The following is an 18544-nucleotide window of genomic DNA, read 5'->3' as shown; positions in this document are numbered from 1 at the left end:
TTAAATATTACATTACATATAAGATATGGTTGAACCCTGCACTACGCTCGGTTTGGTTGATCTCGGAGATACAGAGGGATTTGATGTGCCGGGAAAAGAAAATAAGTTGTACGCATTCCAGCTTTCTGAAGGAACGTACAAAAGAAAAGAAGTAAAAATTGGTGATATCGTGAGTGAGGATGATGTTGTCAATGATGAGCCCTATCAACTTGTTCGTTTAAACGGTACATGGCAGCTAAAACCCCTCGACAAGGGGATGGTAGATTTTAAAATTGAATCACCTTACATTACCAAAGAAGAAGAAAATAATTATAGAATAAAAAACAGTGGTTGGATGTTCGCTGATTTAAGAGCGTTGGATGTACATTTACTAAACTACCAGGGGAGGTGTTATGTGCTTAAGAAACGCTCGAAGGATAAATCTGAATTAGGAATAGATTTTCATGATCTAACTAGTTTGTGGGGCTTCCGTTTCCGTATTATTTTTGATGTAATTCTCGGTGAAGAGCCTGATGATTTTGTAAAAGTTTTTCAAGGGTTTTACATTAAATGGCCCAAAAATCTTGCAAATCAACCCCTGAGAATCACCATTGAAAAACAAGATGATGCTATGCCCTATGATGTTATACCACAGGGTAGTCATATAGAATTCTCGCTTGAAGGTATTACCACAAAACAGGAAACAATGAGTTTGTGGATGCAGCTGCGTCTTCCTCAAAATATTTCCTTAAGAAGACTACGTTGCGCCAATTTGAATATTTAGAATATACTATAAATATTAGAAAATGGTTGATCCCGGAGGGCCAGGAACACATAATATCAAACCCTGCACTACGCTCGGTTTGGTTGATCTCGGAGATACAGACGGATTTGATGTGTCGGGAAAAGAAAATCAGTTGTACGCCTTCCAACTTTCTGAAGGAACGTACAAAAGAAAAGAAATAACGAGTAATGGTGGTGGTGTCAACAAATTCAGCGAACTTGCAGACGTGAACGTTGACGGTGTTGTTGTGAACAAACCACATCATCTTGTTCTTTCCGACGATGATACATGGGTACCTTATCCGGTGGATAACTGGGATTTAGATTTTGAAATAAAACAACCCTATGTTAGTATTGGAAGAAATCACGCTCTACAAAAAATACAAAATAGTGGTAAACTGTTGGCTTCCTATCATACGCGTAAAGATCTAATCGTCGTTAACAGCGACGACTTTGGATATGTTATTGGTATGAGAGGTAAAAAGACTGGCACACTGCGGTTAATTAAAGAGTTTGATTTTGAGCCGCCTATTCAGGGGTCAACTGTCGTTTTAGATATACTCCTTAGTGGGGTGCCAGATGATTTTGTAGAAGTTTTAAAAGGGTTGCAGATAAAATGGCCTGGAAATCTTAAAAATAAACTCTTGAGAATTACCATCAAAATTCCAGTGGTTGACCCATCTGATCAACCCGATCCCTCTATAGAATTCTCGCTTGAAGGTGTCATCAAACGTCCATCGTTAGATAAAATATCTCTCGACTTTATTCACATCGGACCTCTTCAGCTTAAAAGACTGCGCTACTCTCCTCATCCTGTTACCATCATTTAAAAAAAAAAAAAGATTACTATAGAATAATGGAGTTTCGCCTACGAGAGATATCGAATATAAAAAACAACCTCGAAAAAGAGCGTGATGAAAGAACTTTATTTTATAAGAAATATAAACGCGGTGTAAATATCGCTACAGCCGCGGATACAACGCTGACAACTCTTAGTATCGCCCTTGGGGCATCGGGTGTTGGATTACTGTTGAGTGTCGCCGCTGCTCCCGTAGCTATTGGAATAGAAGTGGGAGCTGGTCTCCTTGGTGTGGTTGGTTTAACTTGTAAATTTATTCATAAAAAATTAATGTCACAAGCTATGAAGCACAACGAGATTCGCGTGTTGGCCGAGTCAAAACTGAACACTATAAATGATCTTATTTCAAAAGCATTAGAAGATGATAAAATAAGCGATGAAGAATTTAGTCTCATTCTGGCTGAAGTTGAAAAATTCAATGCAATGAAAACAGACATAAAATCGAAACACAAAACTCAGTTGTTAAAGAAAAATCTATTTGATATTCAAGATGGTAAACCATCCAAAAAGCTAACTAGGTCAAACGTTCATATGTGAACGGTTGACTCAACCTCCTCTCTTTAAGGACCATTTGGCTCTCCATACACATATTTAATCCGGTTTTTCGTTTTTATGCTTGAGGGCGGTATTGCGCGGTTTTGGGCTGGGGTCGGTTGTATATAGAACCCCCATGACCGTTTCGCTCCCCCATACACATATCCAACCATTTTTTTTATCTTGTGATTTGGCTCTCCATACACATATAACTTGTTTTAACTATATATTTTTTTTTTATGCTTGAGGGTCATATTACTCCAACATACACAGGTTTTGACTAAATTTTTTTTATGCTTGAGGGCCTTAACACAAGCTAATACGCCCAAAAAAGTTGTATATAGAACCCCCATCTCTTATACTACTTGTGTATGTCTGTCTGTGTGGTGTGTGGGACTTTCCTGTGTCTCTCTGTGTGGTGTGTGGGACTTTCCTGTGTCTGTGTGTGGTGTGTGGGACTTTCCTGTGTCTCTCTGTGTGGTGTGTGGGACTTTCCTGTGTCTCTCTGTGTGGTGTGTGGGACTTTCCTGTGTATGTCTGTCTGTGTGGTTTAGGTCTTACATTTGCCTTCTGTGAGTATCTTAGACTTTGTTGTGTTTTAATGTACATTGTTTGTTTTATTTTTGTTGATATTCATGTTTTACACTAACCTTGTGCAGGCTCTGAGGCCTGACCAGCATATTGGTTTTTTTGTGAAGATGAGGGAGCTTCTTTTTTTTTCCTGAACAGATGTGGTTCAGTCTGCATGCTTTGACACATCCGTCAAACTGAAACTGTGTGTGTGTGTGTCCATTTGTGTGGGTTGACTGTGTGTGTGTGTGTGTGTGTGTGTGTGTGTGTACAGATAGCAGCTTCCCTTCTCAACCCAAACGAGTTCCTGATCCACATCCTGAACAAGTTTGGCCTGGTGAGCTGGACCAGGTGAGTGCTGTCTCCACACCCTTCACCCTTCACCCTTACCCCTTAACCCCACCCTTGTCTTTTTGTCATTCTGCTTTATCCTTCACTGAGTTGTAATGCATGAGCGAGCTTTTATTTGTATTACTGTTTTTACCCCGCGTTAGCCCACACTTTCTTGTTATCCCATGATTTCTCTCACTTTGAAAGCTTTGAGGGCACCCCTATGCTTTCTCTCACTTTACGAATTTTAAAGAATTTTGATGCCAGGGCAGTGCTTGTTTGCAGGGCTGAAAGAGTTAAAGGCAGGGTGTTAGCTCACACTTTCTGGCAGTGCCATGATTTCTCTCACTTTGAGGGAAAGGAGCCGCCCTCCCCCCCCTCCCCTCCCCCCCCACACCTTCTCTCACTTTTCGAGAAACCATAGGATTGCGAGGAAGTAAAGTGAGAGAAAGCATGGGGGTGCCCCTTATGCTTTGAAAAGAGGAAGTAAAGTGAGAGAAAGCATGGGGGTGCCCCTTATGCTTTGAAAAGAGGAAGTAAAGTGAGAGAAAGCATGGGGGTGCCCCTTATGCTTTGAAAAGAGGAAGTAAAGTGAGAGAAAGCATGGGGGTGCCCCTTATGCTTTCAGAGTGAGAGAAGTGGTGGGATTAAAGTGTGTGTGTGAGAGAGGGTGGGGGTGGGGGGGGGGGGGGGGGGGTAGAGAGACAGAGAGAGAGACAGGAAAAACAAACAGACGAAAAGCAACAACAAAAAATGCATAAATATACAAGAATAGTGTGCTGGTGAAATACACAGCTGCATTTCTGTTTCACACACACACACACACACATGAACACAAATGTTTGAGCACAAATACACCACGCCCATCCCATTCACACTCACATATTCCCTCATATAATACAAAGTGTGTCTGTGTGTGTGTGTGTGTGTGTGTGTGATCAGGGTGGACTACGACACGCCAACCACTGGACAGGAGGACTCCGTGAGACAGACGGTGACCTTGGCTGAAGAGTTCCTGACCTTGCTCATCGTGTTATTGGGTCAGTTCTGTCATGGGCCTGTGTTGATCACACATATTCTGTAGATTTGTGTGAGAGGTCGTGTACCTATGTTGGTCACATGTTCCTTATGTTTGTGTGAGAGGTCATGTGCCTGTGTTGCTGACATATGTTCCTTATGTTTGTGTGAGAGGTCATGTGCCTGTGTCGCTGACATATGTTCCTTATGTTTGTGTGAGAGGTTATGTGCCTGTGTTGGTCACATATGTTCCTTATGTTTGTGTGAGAGGTTATGTGCCTGTGTTGGTCACATATGTTCCTTATGTTTGTGTGAGAGGTCATGTGCCTGTGTTGGTCACATATGTTCCTTATGTTTGTGTGAGAGGTTATGTGCCTGTGTTGGTCACATATGTTCCTTATGTTTGTGTGAGAGAAAGGTCATATGTCTGTGTTGGTCACATGTGTTCCTGTGAGAGAGAGTGTGTGTGTGCCTGTGTTTGTCGTGCATGTTTCTATGTTTGTGTGTGAGAGAGGGAGAGGTTGTGTGCCTGAGTCTGTCAGCCATTTTCCTCATGTTTTTGTGAGAGGAAGAGGGGTCATGTGCCTGTGTTAGTCAGAGACATGTTCCTTATGTTTTTGTGAGAGGAAGAGGGGTCATGTGCCTGTGTTAGTCAGAGACATGTTCCTTATGTTTTTGTGAGAGGAAGAGGGGTCATGTGCCTGTGTGAGCGTTCCTACATAAAATGTATTCAGTTTCAGACGACGGAATGGAATAGCATTTTCAAAAAATAAAAATCCATCACGCGCTGTACATGTGATTTTGTGATTAGCCAAGCAGAGTGCGCTATTCTGGGTCACTCCACAATCAAATGGTATGATTGGTCAGCCTGCCATGTGTGGCCCGTCTCGCACACACGCTGACAAAGTCACTGACCGGTCGTCTGCTCGCGTGCCAGCCTGTTAGCAAAGCGTGCTTTTCTCAAAATGTTTTGGAGCGAACAAGGCAGCGAAGGCAACGTTTTAGTGTTGCCAAAGTACTTGAAATGCTACAAACTGAAGGGTCAGACATTGAAGAGGTGGATGATGACGAAGAAGAAAGTGAATTTAATGCAGAAAGCGAACATGGGTATGGTGACTCGGGGTGAAAAATTGGCATTATTTTCTACATGTGGCAAAACTGAAAATAAGATGAGAAATTTGATTTAAAAAAAAAAAAAAAATGTAATAGCTCAACACGTAATAAACCAGTTCTGAGTTTCATTTCCTTACTCTGTATTTTGTATTTTTTGTAATTTTTTTCCAAACCCTTACAAATGGGTCGTCTGTGGGGAAAAGCAAGGGAGAAAACTTGTCGTCCTGAGTGAGTTAACTTGATTGATGATACAGTACAGTGCACAATGCCAGTATGTCTGTACATGTGCCAGTGATGTTTTGCTACAATGAATGTGCATGTGTGGCAAATCCATTGTTAATGTGCTGTGGTGGCTAGTTCTGATAAAGGTGTGTATTTGTGTCCACAGAGGAGCGCTATGTGCCTGGCATAGGGGAGGTGACCCAGAAGGATGCGGTGAAAAGGGAGATAATCCACCAGCTGTGCATCAGTCCCATGCCCCACAGCAAGTTGGCCAAGGCTCTGCCAGAGGATGTGAGTGTGGGCAGTGTGTCACACATTGTTTACAGGGTGTCATCCTGATTCACCTTTTCCCAGGTTGCTTATGTACACAGTTGCTGTGCGAAGGCATGTGTCTTAGTGTTCATTAAATCAACCAAAAGTTGACTCATTTTATTGCTGGCCTGATCTCTTGTATTGACTGTGAGGTCTCTGTATCAGTAATTTTGAAACAGCTTGACAAAGCTTTATCCTTCACTGAGTTGTATCATATTTGCTAGGTAGTTACCTCCATGAAAACACTGAAAATATTTCACCCTGTCTCAAGACCTGTAGAGAATTGCACATGTTTGATTGTGGTATCTTTGCAGAAACATTACTGTATATGTTTGTGTACATGAGAGAGAGAGGCAAAGTAGGTGTGGAACATGACTTGCAGATAAGCAAAACAGGACAGTCACTCTAAAACGGCCATGCGATCAAAGAGAAGGTGAAACGGGAATTGTGTGTTGTACGGCACTGCACAACCATGTGTTGTGTGTCGTATGGCACTGCACAACTGTGTTGTATCTTGTTGTATAGCACTACACAACTGCGTGTTGTGTGTTGTATAGCACTGTTTAATTGTGTTTTGTATAGCACTACATAGCTGTGTGATGTGTTGAAAAGTACTACACAACCATGTGTTGTGTAGCACCATACAGCTGTGTGTTGTGTACCATACTGTGTGCTGTGTAGCACCATTCATCTGTGTGTTCTGTGCTGTGTAGCACCATACAGCTGTGTGTTCTGTGCTGTGTAGCACCATACAGCTGTGTGTTGTGTGTTCTGTGCCGTGTAGCAACATACAGCTGTGTGTTGTGTGTTGTGTAGCACCATACTGTGTGCTGTGTAGCACCATTCATCTGTGTGTTCTGTGCTGTGTAGCAACATACAGCTGTGTGTTGTGTGTTCTGTGCTGTGTAGCACCATACAGCTGTGTGTTGTGTGTTCTGTGCTTTGTAGCAACATACAACTATGTGTTGTGTGTTGTGTAGCACCATACTGTGTGCTGTATAGCCCCTTACAGCTGTGTGTTGTGTCCACAGCCCAACCATGAGACAGGCCTGGAGGGGGTGGTTGAGGAGGTGGCCGTCTTCAAGAAGACAGGTCCCCGTGGTAACGGCCAGTACGAGCTGAAGGAAAAATACTATGCAGAGTACTGTCCCTTCTTCTACCACTATTCCAAGTCGGATCAGTCCAAGGTGAGTGCCTGTTGTCAGGGTTTGTGGTGGTTCCTTTGCCTGTTGTCAAGGTGTGAAAGTGTCACTGTGCTCACTGTGTGTGGTGGTTCCTTTGCCTGTTGTCTCAAGGTGTGAAAGTGTCACTGTGTTCACTGTGTGTGGTGGTTCATTTGCCTGTTGTCATCAAGGTGTGAAAGTGTCACTGTGTTCACTGTGTGTGGTGGTTCTATTGCCTGTTGTCATCAAGGTGTGAAAGTGTCACCGTGTTCACTGTGTATGGTGGTTCATTTGCCTGTTGTCATCAAGGTGTGAAAGTGTCACTGTGTTCACTGTGTGGTGGTTCCTTTGCCTGTTGTCAAGGTGTGAAAGTGTCACTGTGTTCACTGTGTGTGGTGGTTCCTTTGCCTGTTGTCATCAAGGTGTGAAAGTGTCACCGTGTTCACTGTGTATGGTGGTTCATTTGCCTGTTGTCATCAAGGTGTGAAAGTGTCACTGTGTTCACTGTGTGGTGGTTCCTTTGCCTGTTGTCAAGGTGTGAAAGTGTCACTGTGTTCACTGTGTGTGGTGGTTCCTTTGCCTGTTGTCATCAAGGTGTGAAAGTGTCACTGTGTTCACTGTGTGTGGTGGTTCCTTTGCCTGTTGTCAAGGTGTGAAAGTGTCACTGTGTTCACTGTGTGTGGTGGTTCCTTTGCCTGTTGTCATCAAGATGTGAAAGTGTCACTGTGTTCACTGTGTGTGGTGGTTCCTTTGCCTGTTGTCAAGATGTGAAGGTGTCACTGTATTCACTGTGTGTGGTGGTTCCTTTGCCTGTTGTCAAGGTGTGAAAGTGTCACTGTGTTCACTGTGTGATGGTTCCTTTCCTGTTGTCATCAAAGTGAAAGTGTCATCATGTTCACTGTGTGTGGTGGTTCTATTGCCTATTGTCATCAAGGTGTGAAAGTGTTATCATGTTCGCTGTGTGTAGTGGTTCCTTTGCCTGTTGTCATCAAGGTGTGAAAGTATCACTGTGTTCACTGTGTGTGGTGGTTCTATTACCTGTTGTCATCAAAGTGTGAAAGTGTCATCGTTGTTCACTGTGTGTGGTGGTTCTATTGCCTGTTGTCAAGGTTTGAAGGTGTCATCGTTGTTCACTGTAAGTGGTGGTTCTATTGCCTGTTGTCATGGTGTGAAAGTGTCATCGTTGTTCACTGTGTGTGGTGGTTCTATTGCCTGTTGTCATCAAGGTGTGAAAGTGTCATCGTTGTTCACTGTGTGTGGTGGTTCTATTGCCTGTTGTCATCAAGGTGTGAAAGTTTCATCGTGTTTGCTGTGTGTGGTGGTTCTATTTTGCCTGTTGTCATCAAGGTGTGAAAGTGTCATCGTTGTTCACTGTGTGTGGTGGTTCTATTGCCTGTTGTCATCAAGGTGTGAAAGTGTCATCGTTGTTCACTGTGTGTGGTGGTTCCATTGCCTGTTGTCAAGGTGTGAAAGTGTCACTGTGTTCACTGTGTGTGGTGGTTCCTTTGCCTGTTGTCATCAAGGTGTGAAAGTGTCACTGTGTTCACTGTGTGTGGTGGTTCCTTTGCCTGTTGTCATCAAGGTGTGAAAGTGTCACTGTGTTCACTGTGTGTGGTGGTTCTGTTGCCTGTTGTCAAGGTGTGAAAGTGTCACTGTGTTCACTGTGTGTGGTGGTTCTATTGCCTGTTGTCATCAAGGTGTGAAAGTGTCACTGTGTTCACTGTGTGTGGTGGTTCTATTGCCTGTTGTCATCAAGGTGTGAAAGTGTCACTGTGTTCACTGTGTGTGGTGGTTCTATTGCCTGTTGTCATCAAGGTGTGAAAGTGTCACTGTATTCACTGTGTGTGGTGGTTCCTTTGCATGTTGTCAAGGTGTGAAAGTGTCACTGTGTTCACTGTGTGATGGTTCCTTTGCCTGTTGTCATCAAGGTGTGAAAGTGTCACTGTATTCACTGTGTGTGGTGGTTCCTTTGCATGTTGTCAAGGTGTGAAAGTGTCACCGTGTTCACTGTGTGATGGTTCCTTTGCCTGTTGTCATCAAGGTGTGAAAGTGTCACTGTATTCACTGTGTGTGGTGGTTCCTTTGCCTGTTGTCATCAGTGTGTAAAAGTGTCACCGTGTTCACTGTGTGATGGTTCCTTTGCCTGTTGTCATCAATGTGTAAAAGTGTCACCGTGTTCACTGTGTGATGGTTCCTTTGCCTGTTGTCATCAAGGTGTGAAAGTGTCACTGTGTACACTGTGTGGTGGTTCCTTTGCCTGTTGTCAAGGTGTGAAAGTGTCACTGTGTTCACTGTGTGTGGTGGTGGTTCTATTGCCTGTTGTCATCAAGGTGTGAAAGTGTCATTGTGTTCACTGTGTGTGGTGGTTCCTTTGCCTGTTGTCATCAAGGTGTGAAAGTGTCACTGTGTTCACTGTGTGTGGTGGTTCCTTTGCCTGTTGTCATCAAGGTGTGAAAGTGTCACTGTGTTCACTGTGTGTGATGGTTCCTTTGCCTGTTGTCAAGGTGTGAAAGTGTCACTGTGTTCACTGTGTGTGGTGGTTCCTTTGCCTGTTGTCATCAAGGTGTGAAAGTGTCACTGTGTTCACTGTGTGTGGTGGTTCATTTGCCTGTTGTCATCAAGGTGTGAAAGTGTCATCATGTTCACTGTGTGTGGTGGTTCTATTGCCTGTTGTCATCAAGGTGTGAAAGTGTCATCATGTTCACTGTGTGTGGTGGTTCTATTGCCTGTTGTCATCAAGGTGTGAAAGTGTCACTGTGTTCACTGTGTGTGGTGGTTCAGTTGCCTGTTGTCATCAAGGTGTGAAAGTGTCATCATGTTCACTGTGTGTGGTGGTTCTATTGCCTATTGTCATCAAGGTGTGGAAGTGTTATGTTCGCTGTGTGTAGTGGTTCTATTGCCTGTTGTCAGGGAGTGAAAGTATCACTGTGTTCACTGTGTGTGGTGGTTCTATTGCCTGTTGTCAGGGAGTGAAAGTATCACTGTGTTCACTGTGTGTGGTGGTTCCTTTGCCTGTTGTCATCAAGGTGTGAAAGTGTCACTGTGTTCACTGTGTGTGGTGGTTCCTTTGCCTGTTGTCATCAAGGTGTGAAAGTGTCACTGTGTTCACTGTGTGGTGGTTCTATTGCCTGTTGTCATCAAGGTGTGAAAGTATCACTGTGTTCACTGTGTGGTGGTTCTATTGCCTGTTGTCATCAAGGTGTGAAAGTGTCATCGTTGTTCACTGTAAGTGGTGGTTCTATTGCCTGTTGTCATCAAGGTCTAAAAGTGTCATCTGTGTTCACTGTAAGTGGTGGTTCCTTTGCCTGTTGTCATCAAGGTCTAAAAGTGTCATCGTTGTTCACTGTAAGTGGTGGTTCTGTTGGTCAGGTCAGGTCATTAGATCTGCTACTGGTAACCTGTAATCCAGTACAACCTGTTCAGGGTCGGGTTGCCGGCGACTAAACCGGCACTCCCACCGCTCCCTTCCGGGACTGGTGAGGTGGGTGGCTAGACACCCTTATGGAGATCCATAAAAGGGCATTGGCTCAGGAGAGCCACCGACGGCCATCTAGCTCCACCGTGCTGTGTGCATGCCACACGCAGTTGGCCCCTGGGGTGTGTCTACCCATGCATGCGAAGTCTGGATCAGGCAGAATCTGCGGAAGAAACCTATCGGTTCAACGGAGAGGAAGGCGGTTACAGCAACGCACTGTGGAGTGCAGAGAGCAAGATGAGACACAGAAAGGATATCTTGGTCATCCACTGCATCCGTGCTCATCCTCCAGTCGTCTCAACTTAGTCTTGCCACTGGAAATTGGTGGACCCGGACGAGAGAGTGAGGTCGATGTTGCGCAACTCCTCTTCACTTTAAACAAACTCATCGCGCAAGTCATCAGTCATCCAAAATGACCTTTCATCCTTCATCATTTCATCATCCCCAAGTCCTGTGGCGACAGGCGAGCGACGAAACGACAGGTGTGGGTACACTGGGAGTCGCAGCCGCAGACCTGCACGCAGGCGGCTCAGGCCATAGGGTTGTTCTTCGTCGACAGGAGCAGCGATGGAGCTCGGCAGCCGTCTGAGCGTCTGAGCAGCCCTCTTTAGGAATGCACTGCTCACCTCCCTGGCATGAGGAAGGGGCTAGAAAAGGTGCCCTAAAAATTGCCTGCTCCATATCACCCTGGCCAGCATACTGCGGCTGGCGGGGACCCTACATCAGCGGTCGAAACAACAAGAAAGAAAAGAAAAAACAAGTATCGTTCCTCTCACCATTGGTGCTTGGAACATAAGGACTCTCCTGGACAGAGATAACGCGGACAGACCCCAAAGGAGAACGGCACTAGTTGCATCCGAACTCGCCAGATACAACATTGACATCGCAGCCTTGAGTGAGACTCGGCTTGCAGGCAAAGGCGAGCTCTGTGAACAGGGATCTGGTTACACCTTCTTCTGGAGTGGACGAGGAAGCGAAGAGCGACGTGAGGCTGGCGTTGGTTTTGCAGTAAAAACAGCAAACAGCACTTGTCAGCAAGCTAGCTGGAATCCCAAAGGGAGTCAACGATAGGCTTATGACCATGAAACTCCCACTGGCATCTGGCCAGAAGCACCTCACCATTGTCAGTGCCTACGCCCCAACCATGACCAACCTGGATGAAGTGAAGGCGAAGTTCTACGAGGACCTTCACTCTGTCATTGCTGCTATCCCTAAAGCAGACAAGCTCATCATTCTTGGGGACTTCAATGCTAGAGTTGGCTCTGACTACATCTCCTGGGATGGAGTGATTGGAAAGCACGGTGTGGGCCACTGCAACCCAAATGGATTGCTTTTGCTTCAGACCTGTGCAGAGCACGAACTGCTGATAACCAACACAGTTTTCTGCCTCCCTACCCGTAACAGGATGTCATGGATGCACCCTCGCTCAAAGCATTGTCATCTCATCGATTATGTCATCGTCAGGAAAAGGGATAGGCAAGATGTACGTGTAACAAAGACCATGTGCGGCGCCGAGTGTTGGACAGACCATCGCCTTGTAGTCGCAAAGCTGAATATTCGAATCCAGCCCAGGAGACGCCCCCAAGGCCAGAAGGCTCCAAAACGGCTCAACATTGCTAAGCTGAAAAACATCACCATCAAACAGTCCTTTGTGGAGTTGCTGGAAGATCGTCTGGAATCCGCCTCTCTGGACAACCAGAATGTGGAGTCTGACTGGAGGACCCTGCGTGAGCTGATCTATAGTACAGCTTCAGAGACCCTGTGACCCATGACCAGAAAGCACAAAGACTGGTTTGATGAAAACTGATGAAATCAAGCAGCTTCTGGATGAGAAACGCCGTCTGCATCAAGCCTACCTGAGCAACCCAAAGTCCACATCAAAAAAGGATGTGTACGATGCCATCCGCAGGACTGTTCAGCAAAAGTTACGCCAGATGCAGGATAAGTGGCTGAGTGACAAAGCTGATGAGATCCAGGGATATGCTGACAGGCACGATATGAAGAGGTTCTATGATGCCTTAAAAGAAGTCTATGGCCCCACATCCTCAGGATCATCCCCCCTCCTCAGTGCAGATGGGAATACCTTGATCACTGAGAAGGAGAAAATTCTCGAACGCTGGGCTGAGCACTTCAACAGTGTCTTAAATCGCCCTTCCTCCATAAATGATGAAGCCATAGACCGTCTCCCACAAGTCCCCATCAGCGAAGCACTGGACGATCCGCCAACACCTCTTGAGACCCAGAAAGCAATCCGTCTGCTATCCAGTGGCAAAGCACCTGGCTCAGACTCCATACCAGCAGAGGTCTACAAGGATGGAGGCACTGTGCTGACTGAGAAGCTCCATCAGCTGTACTCACTCATGTGGAAAGAAGAGACGATCCCCCAGGATTTCAAAGATGCATCTATCATTCACTTGTACAAGCGAAAGGGGAACCGGCAAGCCTGTGATAACCATCGGGGCATTTCCTTGCTCTCCATCGCAGGCAAGATACTTGCCAGGATCCTACTAAACCGCCTCACAGCACACCTTGACCAAGGTCATTTGCCTGAGAGCCAATGTGGATTCCGGAAAGAGCGCGGAACCACCGACATGGTGTTTGCTGCAAGGCAGCTGCAAGAGAAATATCAGGAGCAAAATGCTGATCTGTTCTCCACCTATGTCGAACTCACTAAGGCCTTCGACACCGTGAGTAGAGAGGGACTGTGGAAGATCATGGCCAAGTACGGATGCCCTCGGAAATTTATTTCCTTGGTCAGCCAATTCCATGAAGGCATGCAGGCTCGAGTCCAGGACAAAGGCGAAACATCTGCTCCTTTTGCTGTCACAAATGGTGTCAAGCAAGGCTGCGTCCTGGCTCCAACGCTGCTCAGCCTCATGTTCTCTGCAATGCTTACTGATGCCTTCAGAGATGGCGATGTTGGAATCGGCCTAAAGTACCGAACAGATGGCAAGCTGTTTAACCTCAAAAGGCTTCAAGCAAAAACGAAAGTCATGACAGACGTCATCAGAGACTTTTTGTTTGCTGATGATTGTGCCCTCAACGCTGGATCTGAAGCTGACATGCAACTCGGCGTCGACAAGTTTGCCACTGCCAGCAGGAACTTCGGCCTTACCATCAGCACGAGAAAAACTGAAGTTCTCCATCAGCCAGCCCCAGGGAAACCCTACGTTGAGCCCAACATCACAGTCAACGGTCAGAGACTCAATGCGGTGGAGCGGTTCACATACCTTGGCAGCACACTGTCACGAAATGCGACCATCGACGATGAAGTGAACGTCAGGATTGCAAGAGCAAGCACAACTTTTGGTAGACTCAGTGCAAATGTCTGGAACAGAAGAGGCATTAGTCTTGAGACCAAGCTAAAGGTCTACAGAGCAGTAGTTCTCCCCACACTACTGTACGCCTGCGAAACTTGGACAGTGTACCAGCGACATGCCAAGAAGCTGAACCACTTCCACACAACATGCCTCAGGAAGCTACTGAACATCAAGTGGCAAGACAAGACCCCAGACACAGAGGTGCTCGCAAAAGCCACCCTTCCCAGTATCTTCACCATCCTGATGCAGTCCCAGCTTCGCTGGTCTGGACACGTGGCGCGCATGCCAGACCATCGGCTGCCCAAAAGGCTCTTCTATGGTGAGCTGCAACAAGGGAAGAGATCACATGGAGGTCAGAAGAAGCGCTTCAGAGATACTCTGAAAGTCTCTCTGAAAGCGTTTGATATCAACCCTGACTCCTGGGAGGAATCTGCAGTGGACCGTGACAAATGGCGCGCTGCTGTGCACAAAGGCGCCAAGTTGTGCGAGGCCAACAGGACTGCTGCAGCTGTTCAGAAGAGGCAGGCCAGAAAGTCACGGGCAAACAAGCTCCCTGACAATGGTATGCCTGTCTTTGTCTGCCCCAACTGTCAGCGAACATTTCGTGCGCAGATTGGACTATTCAGCCATCTGCGCATTCACAGATAGATTCATGAGCATCCTCCCCCCCACCCCACCACCGCCCTCCCCCCATCCCCCAGCTGGATGACAACGATGGTCATCATCGATCTCGATGGACACACCACCACCAAGTGGTGGTTCTACTGCCTGTTGTCATCAAGGTGTGAAAGTGTCATCGTTGTTCACTGTAAGTGGTGGTTCTATTGCCTGTTGTCATCAAGGTGTGAAAGTGTCATCGTTGTTAACTGTAAGTGGTGGTTCTATTGCCTGTTGTCATCAAGGTCTAAAAGTGTCATCGTTGTTAACTGTAAGTGGTGGTTCTATTGCCTGTTGTCATCAAGGTGTGAAAGTGTCATCGTTGTTCACTGTAAGTGGTGGTTCTATTGCCTGTTGTCATCAAGGTGTGAAAGTGTCATCGTTGTTCACTGTAAGTGGTGGTTCTATTGCCTGTTGTCATCAAGGTCTAAAAGTGTCATCTGTGTTCACTGTAAGTGGTGGTTCTATTGCCTGTTGTCATCAAGGTGTGAAAGTGTCATCGTTGTTCACTGTGTGTGGTGGTTCTATTGCCTGTTGTCATCAAGGTGTGAAAGTGTCATCGTTGTTCACTGTAAGTGGTGGTTCTATTGCCTGTTGTCATCAAGGTGTGAAAGTGTCATCGTTGTTCACTGTAAGTGGTGGTTCTATTGCCTGTTGTCATCAAGGTCTAAAAGTGTCATCGTTGTTCACTGTAAGTGGTGGTTCTATTGCCTGTTGTCATCAAGGTGTGAAAGTGTCATCGTTGTTCACTGTAAGTGGTGGTTCTATTGCCTGTTGTCATCAAGGTGTGAAAGTGTCATCGTTGTTCACTGTAAGTGGTGGTTCTATTGCCTGTTGTCATCAAGGTGTGAAAGTGTCATCGTTGTTCACTGTAAGTGGTGGTTCCTTTGCCTGTTGTCATCAAGGTCTAAAAGTGTCATCTGTGTTCACTGTAAGTGGTGGTTCTATTGCCTGTTGTCATCAAGGTGTGAAAGTGTCATCGTTGTTCACTGTAAGTGGTGGTTCTATTGCCTGTTGTCATCAAGGTCTAAAAGTGTCATCGTTGTTCACTGTAAGTGGTGGTTCTATTGCCTGTTGTCATCAAGGTCTAAAAGTGTCATCTGTGTTCACTGTAAGTGGTGGTTCTATTGCCTGTTGTCATCAAGGTCTAAAAGTGTCATCGTTGTTCACTGTAAGTGGTGGTTCTATTGCCTGTTGTCATCAAGGTCTAAAAGTGTCATCGTTGTTCACTGTAAGTGGTGGTTCTATTGCCTGTTGTCATCAAGGTCTAAAAGTGTCATCGTTGTTCACTGTAAGTGGTGGTTCTATTGCCTGTTGTCATCAAGGTGTGAAAGTGTCATCGTTGTTCACTGTAAGTGGTGGTTCCTTTGCCTGTTGTCATCAAGGTCTAAAAGTGTCATCGTTGTTCACTGTAAGTGGTGGTTCTATTGCCTGTTGTCATCAAGGTGTGAAAGTGTCATCGTTGTTCACTGTAAGTGGTGGTTCTATTGCCTGTTGTCATCAAGGTGTGAAAGTGTCATCGTTGTTCACTGTAAGTGGTGGTTCTATTGCCTGTTGTCATCAAGGTGTGAAAGTGTCATCGTTGTTCACTGTAAGTGGTGGTTCTATTGCCTGTTGTCATCAAGGTCTAAAAGTGTCATCGTTGTTCACTGTAAGTGGTGGTTCTATTGCCTGTTGTCATCAAGGTGTGAAAGTGTCATCGTTGTTCACTGTAAGTGGTGGTTCTATTGCCTGTTGTCATCAAGGTCTAAAAGTGTCATCTGTGTTCACTGTAAGTGGTGGTTCTATTGCCTGTTGTCATCAAGGTCTAAAAGTGTCATCTGTGTTCACTGTAAGTGGTGGTTCTATTGCCTGTTGTCATCAAGGTGTGAAAGTGTCATCGTTGTTCACTGTAAGTGGTGGTTCTATTGCCTGTTGTCATCAAGGTGTGAAAGTGTCATCGTTGTTCACTGTAAGTGGTGGTTCTATTGCCTGTTGTCATCAAGGTGTGAAAGTGTCATCGTTGTTCACTGTAAGTGGTGGTTCTATTGCCTGTTGTCATCAAGGTCTAAAAGTGTCATCGTTGTTCACTGTAAGTGGTGGTTCCTTTGTCTGTTGTCATCAAGGTCTAAAAGTGTCATCGTTGTTCACTGTAAGTGGTGGTTCTATTGCCTGTTGTCATCAAGGTCTAAAAGTGTCATCGTTGTTCACTGTAAGTAGTGGTTCTATTGCCTGTTGTCATCAAGGTCTAAAAGTGTCATCGTTGTTCACTGTAAGTGGTGGTTCCTTTGCCTGTTGTCATCAAGGTCTAAAAGTGTCATCTGTGTTCCAGGCGGAGGAAGCAGAACGCAGCAGGAAGAAACAGAATGGAGATGATCAAGGTGAGCATGCAGGTGTCCGATGTCGGTATTTATTCTTTAAATTTGTAAAAAAAATAATAACTTGTTATTTTTAAGTACTTTAATGTCTTAGAAAATAACCCAAGTTTGTGTTAGTTTTGAATATTGGCTTTCTCTACTGAAAAATATATTGTTTCAGTTGGTGATTAGGAAAGCGCAGCAGAAAAATTCACTTGAATTTGAAATCAGTTTTAAAAGGAATATATATGTGTTTCGTAAAAAAACAAAACCAAAACCAAAACCAAAACACACACACCCACACACACAAAACAACAGCAATATCCAAACAAGCAAGAGGATCTTTCTAAGGAAAATGAATTGTGAAGCAGACATTTCATTCAAGAGGAATAAGTTGGTTGTCAGCATACCATGTTTTTTATCCAGGTTCCCAACATTAGTTCTTGATAATTAAACATTTTTGGCCGTAGTGGATTTTAAGGTGTATGAAAAAAAAATTGTTAATCTTCATGTAACACTGTTTTTACAATTGTATTTTTAGCAACTTCATATCCTAACATTACCATACTTGTACCATGTGTATTGTTGAAAGTGTGTACAGCTGCAGGGAAAGCAAGATGTAAATGCACATAGTTATTGTGAATCAGAATATTAATGGTGAGTGATGTGTCCACCCCTGTTCCCCCCACTCCCCCTCTCCCCCCTGACTTCCATCCTTGAAGACATCTTGATGTACCTGTCAGTGACAATGGTGTGAAAATGATGAGTAATGTGTATTCAGCATTAACTCCCCCTTCAAGCTGGCGTTCAAACAGATCGTACAGCTGATGCAGCGACATGATGACCTGTCAGTGATAATGGTGTGATAATGGTGATAATGGTGATAATGATGAGTGATGTGTGTACAGCACTACCTCCCCCTGTGCCCCCACCCTTCAAGCCAGCGTTCCGACCAGTCGTACAGCTGATGTGCAGCGACATCATGATGACATGTCAGTGATAATGGTGATAATGGTGTGATAATGGTGATAATGGTGTGATAATGATGAGTGATGTGTGTACAGCACTACCTCCCCCTGTACCCCCACCCTTCAAGCCAGCGTTCCGACCAGTCGTACAGCTGATGTGCAGCGACATCATGATGACATGTCAGTGATAATGGTGATAATGGTGTGATAATGGTGATAATGGTGATAATGATGAGTGATGTGTGTACAGCACTACCTCCCCCTGTACCCCCACCCTTCAAGCCAGCGTTCCGACCAGTCGTACAGCTGATGTGCAGCGACATCATGATGACATGTCAGTGATAATGGTGATAATGGTGTGATAATGGTGATAATGGTGATAATGATGAGTGATGTGTGTACAGCACTACCTCCCCCTGTGCCCCCACCCTTCAAGCCAGCGTTCCGACCAGTCGTACAGCTGATGTGCAGCGACATCATGATGACATGTCAGTGATAATGGTGATAATGGTGATAATGATGAGTGATGTGTGTACAGCACTACCTCCCCCTGTACCCCCACCCTTCAAGCCAGCGTTCCAACCAGTCGTACAGCTGATGTGCAGCGACATCATGATGCACCTGTTCTCCACCATTCTGGACCGCACTGCAGCCTCCAGGTCACGCTCCTGGTCTGAGGCACAGTTTGAGAGGGTCAGTGCGTGTGTGTGTGGGGTGGGGGTGGGGGTGGGTGGTTGTGTGTGTGTTGGGTGGTGGTGTTTGTGTGTGTGTGTGTGTATTTGTGTGTGTGTGTGTGAGTGTGTGTGCATGTGTGTGTGTCTTTGTCTTTGTGTGTGTCTTTGTGCATGTGTGTGTATGTGTGTATGCATGTATATGTATGTGTTTTTGCATACATGTGTGAGTGTG

The 18544-nt window shown here is 45.4% G+C and overlaps 1 protein-coding gene across 6 annotated transcripts in view; it reads left to right on the top strand.

Annotated features, from left to right (window-relative positions):
• LOC143296708 (E3 ubiquitin-protein ligase UBR2-like) overlaps positions 1 to 18544 on the top strand; it is a 185529-nt gene that overhangs the window by 96724 nt on the left and 70261 nt on the right. For all 6 annotated transcript variants that reach the window (XR_013057156.1, XM_076608759.1, XM_076608757.1 and 3 more), the window contains 6 exons: positions 3000 to 3076; positions 3998 to 4095; positions 5574 to 5698; positions 6751 to 6906; positions 16646 to 16694; positions 18177 to 18331. Coding sequence is in view for 5 of the 6 variants with exons in the window: in XM_076608759.1 (XP_076464874.1) it covers positions 3000 to 3076; positions 3998 to 4095; positions 5574 to 5698; positions 6751 to 6906; positions 16646 to 16694; positions 18177 to 18331 (660 nt within the window). In the remaining variant the exon portion in view is untranslated. The remainder of the gene's footprint in view (positions 1 to 2999; positions 3077 to 3997; positions 4096 to 5573; positions 5699 to 6750; positions 6907 to 16645; positions 16695 to 18176; positions 18332 to 18544) is intronic.

The sequence above is a fragment of the Babylonia areolata genome, chromosome 21 (assembly GCF_041734735.1).
Source record: "Babylonia areolata isolate BAREFJ2019XMU chromosome 21, ASM4173473v1, whole genome shotgun sequence".
Classification (NCBI taxonomy): domain Eukaryota; kingdom Metazoa; phylum Mollusca; class Gastropoda; order Neogastropoda; family Buccinidae; genus Babylonia; species Babylonia areolata.
Note: the sequence above shows the minus strand (reverse complement) of the source record. Positions and strands in the feature narration are given on the sequence as shown.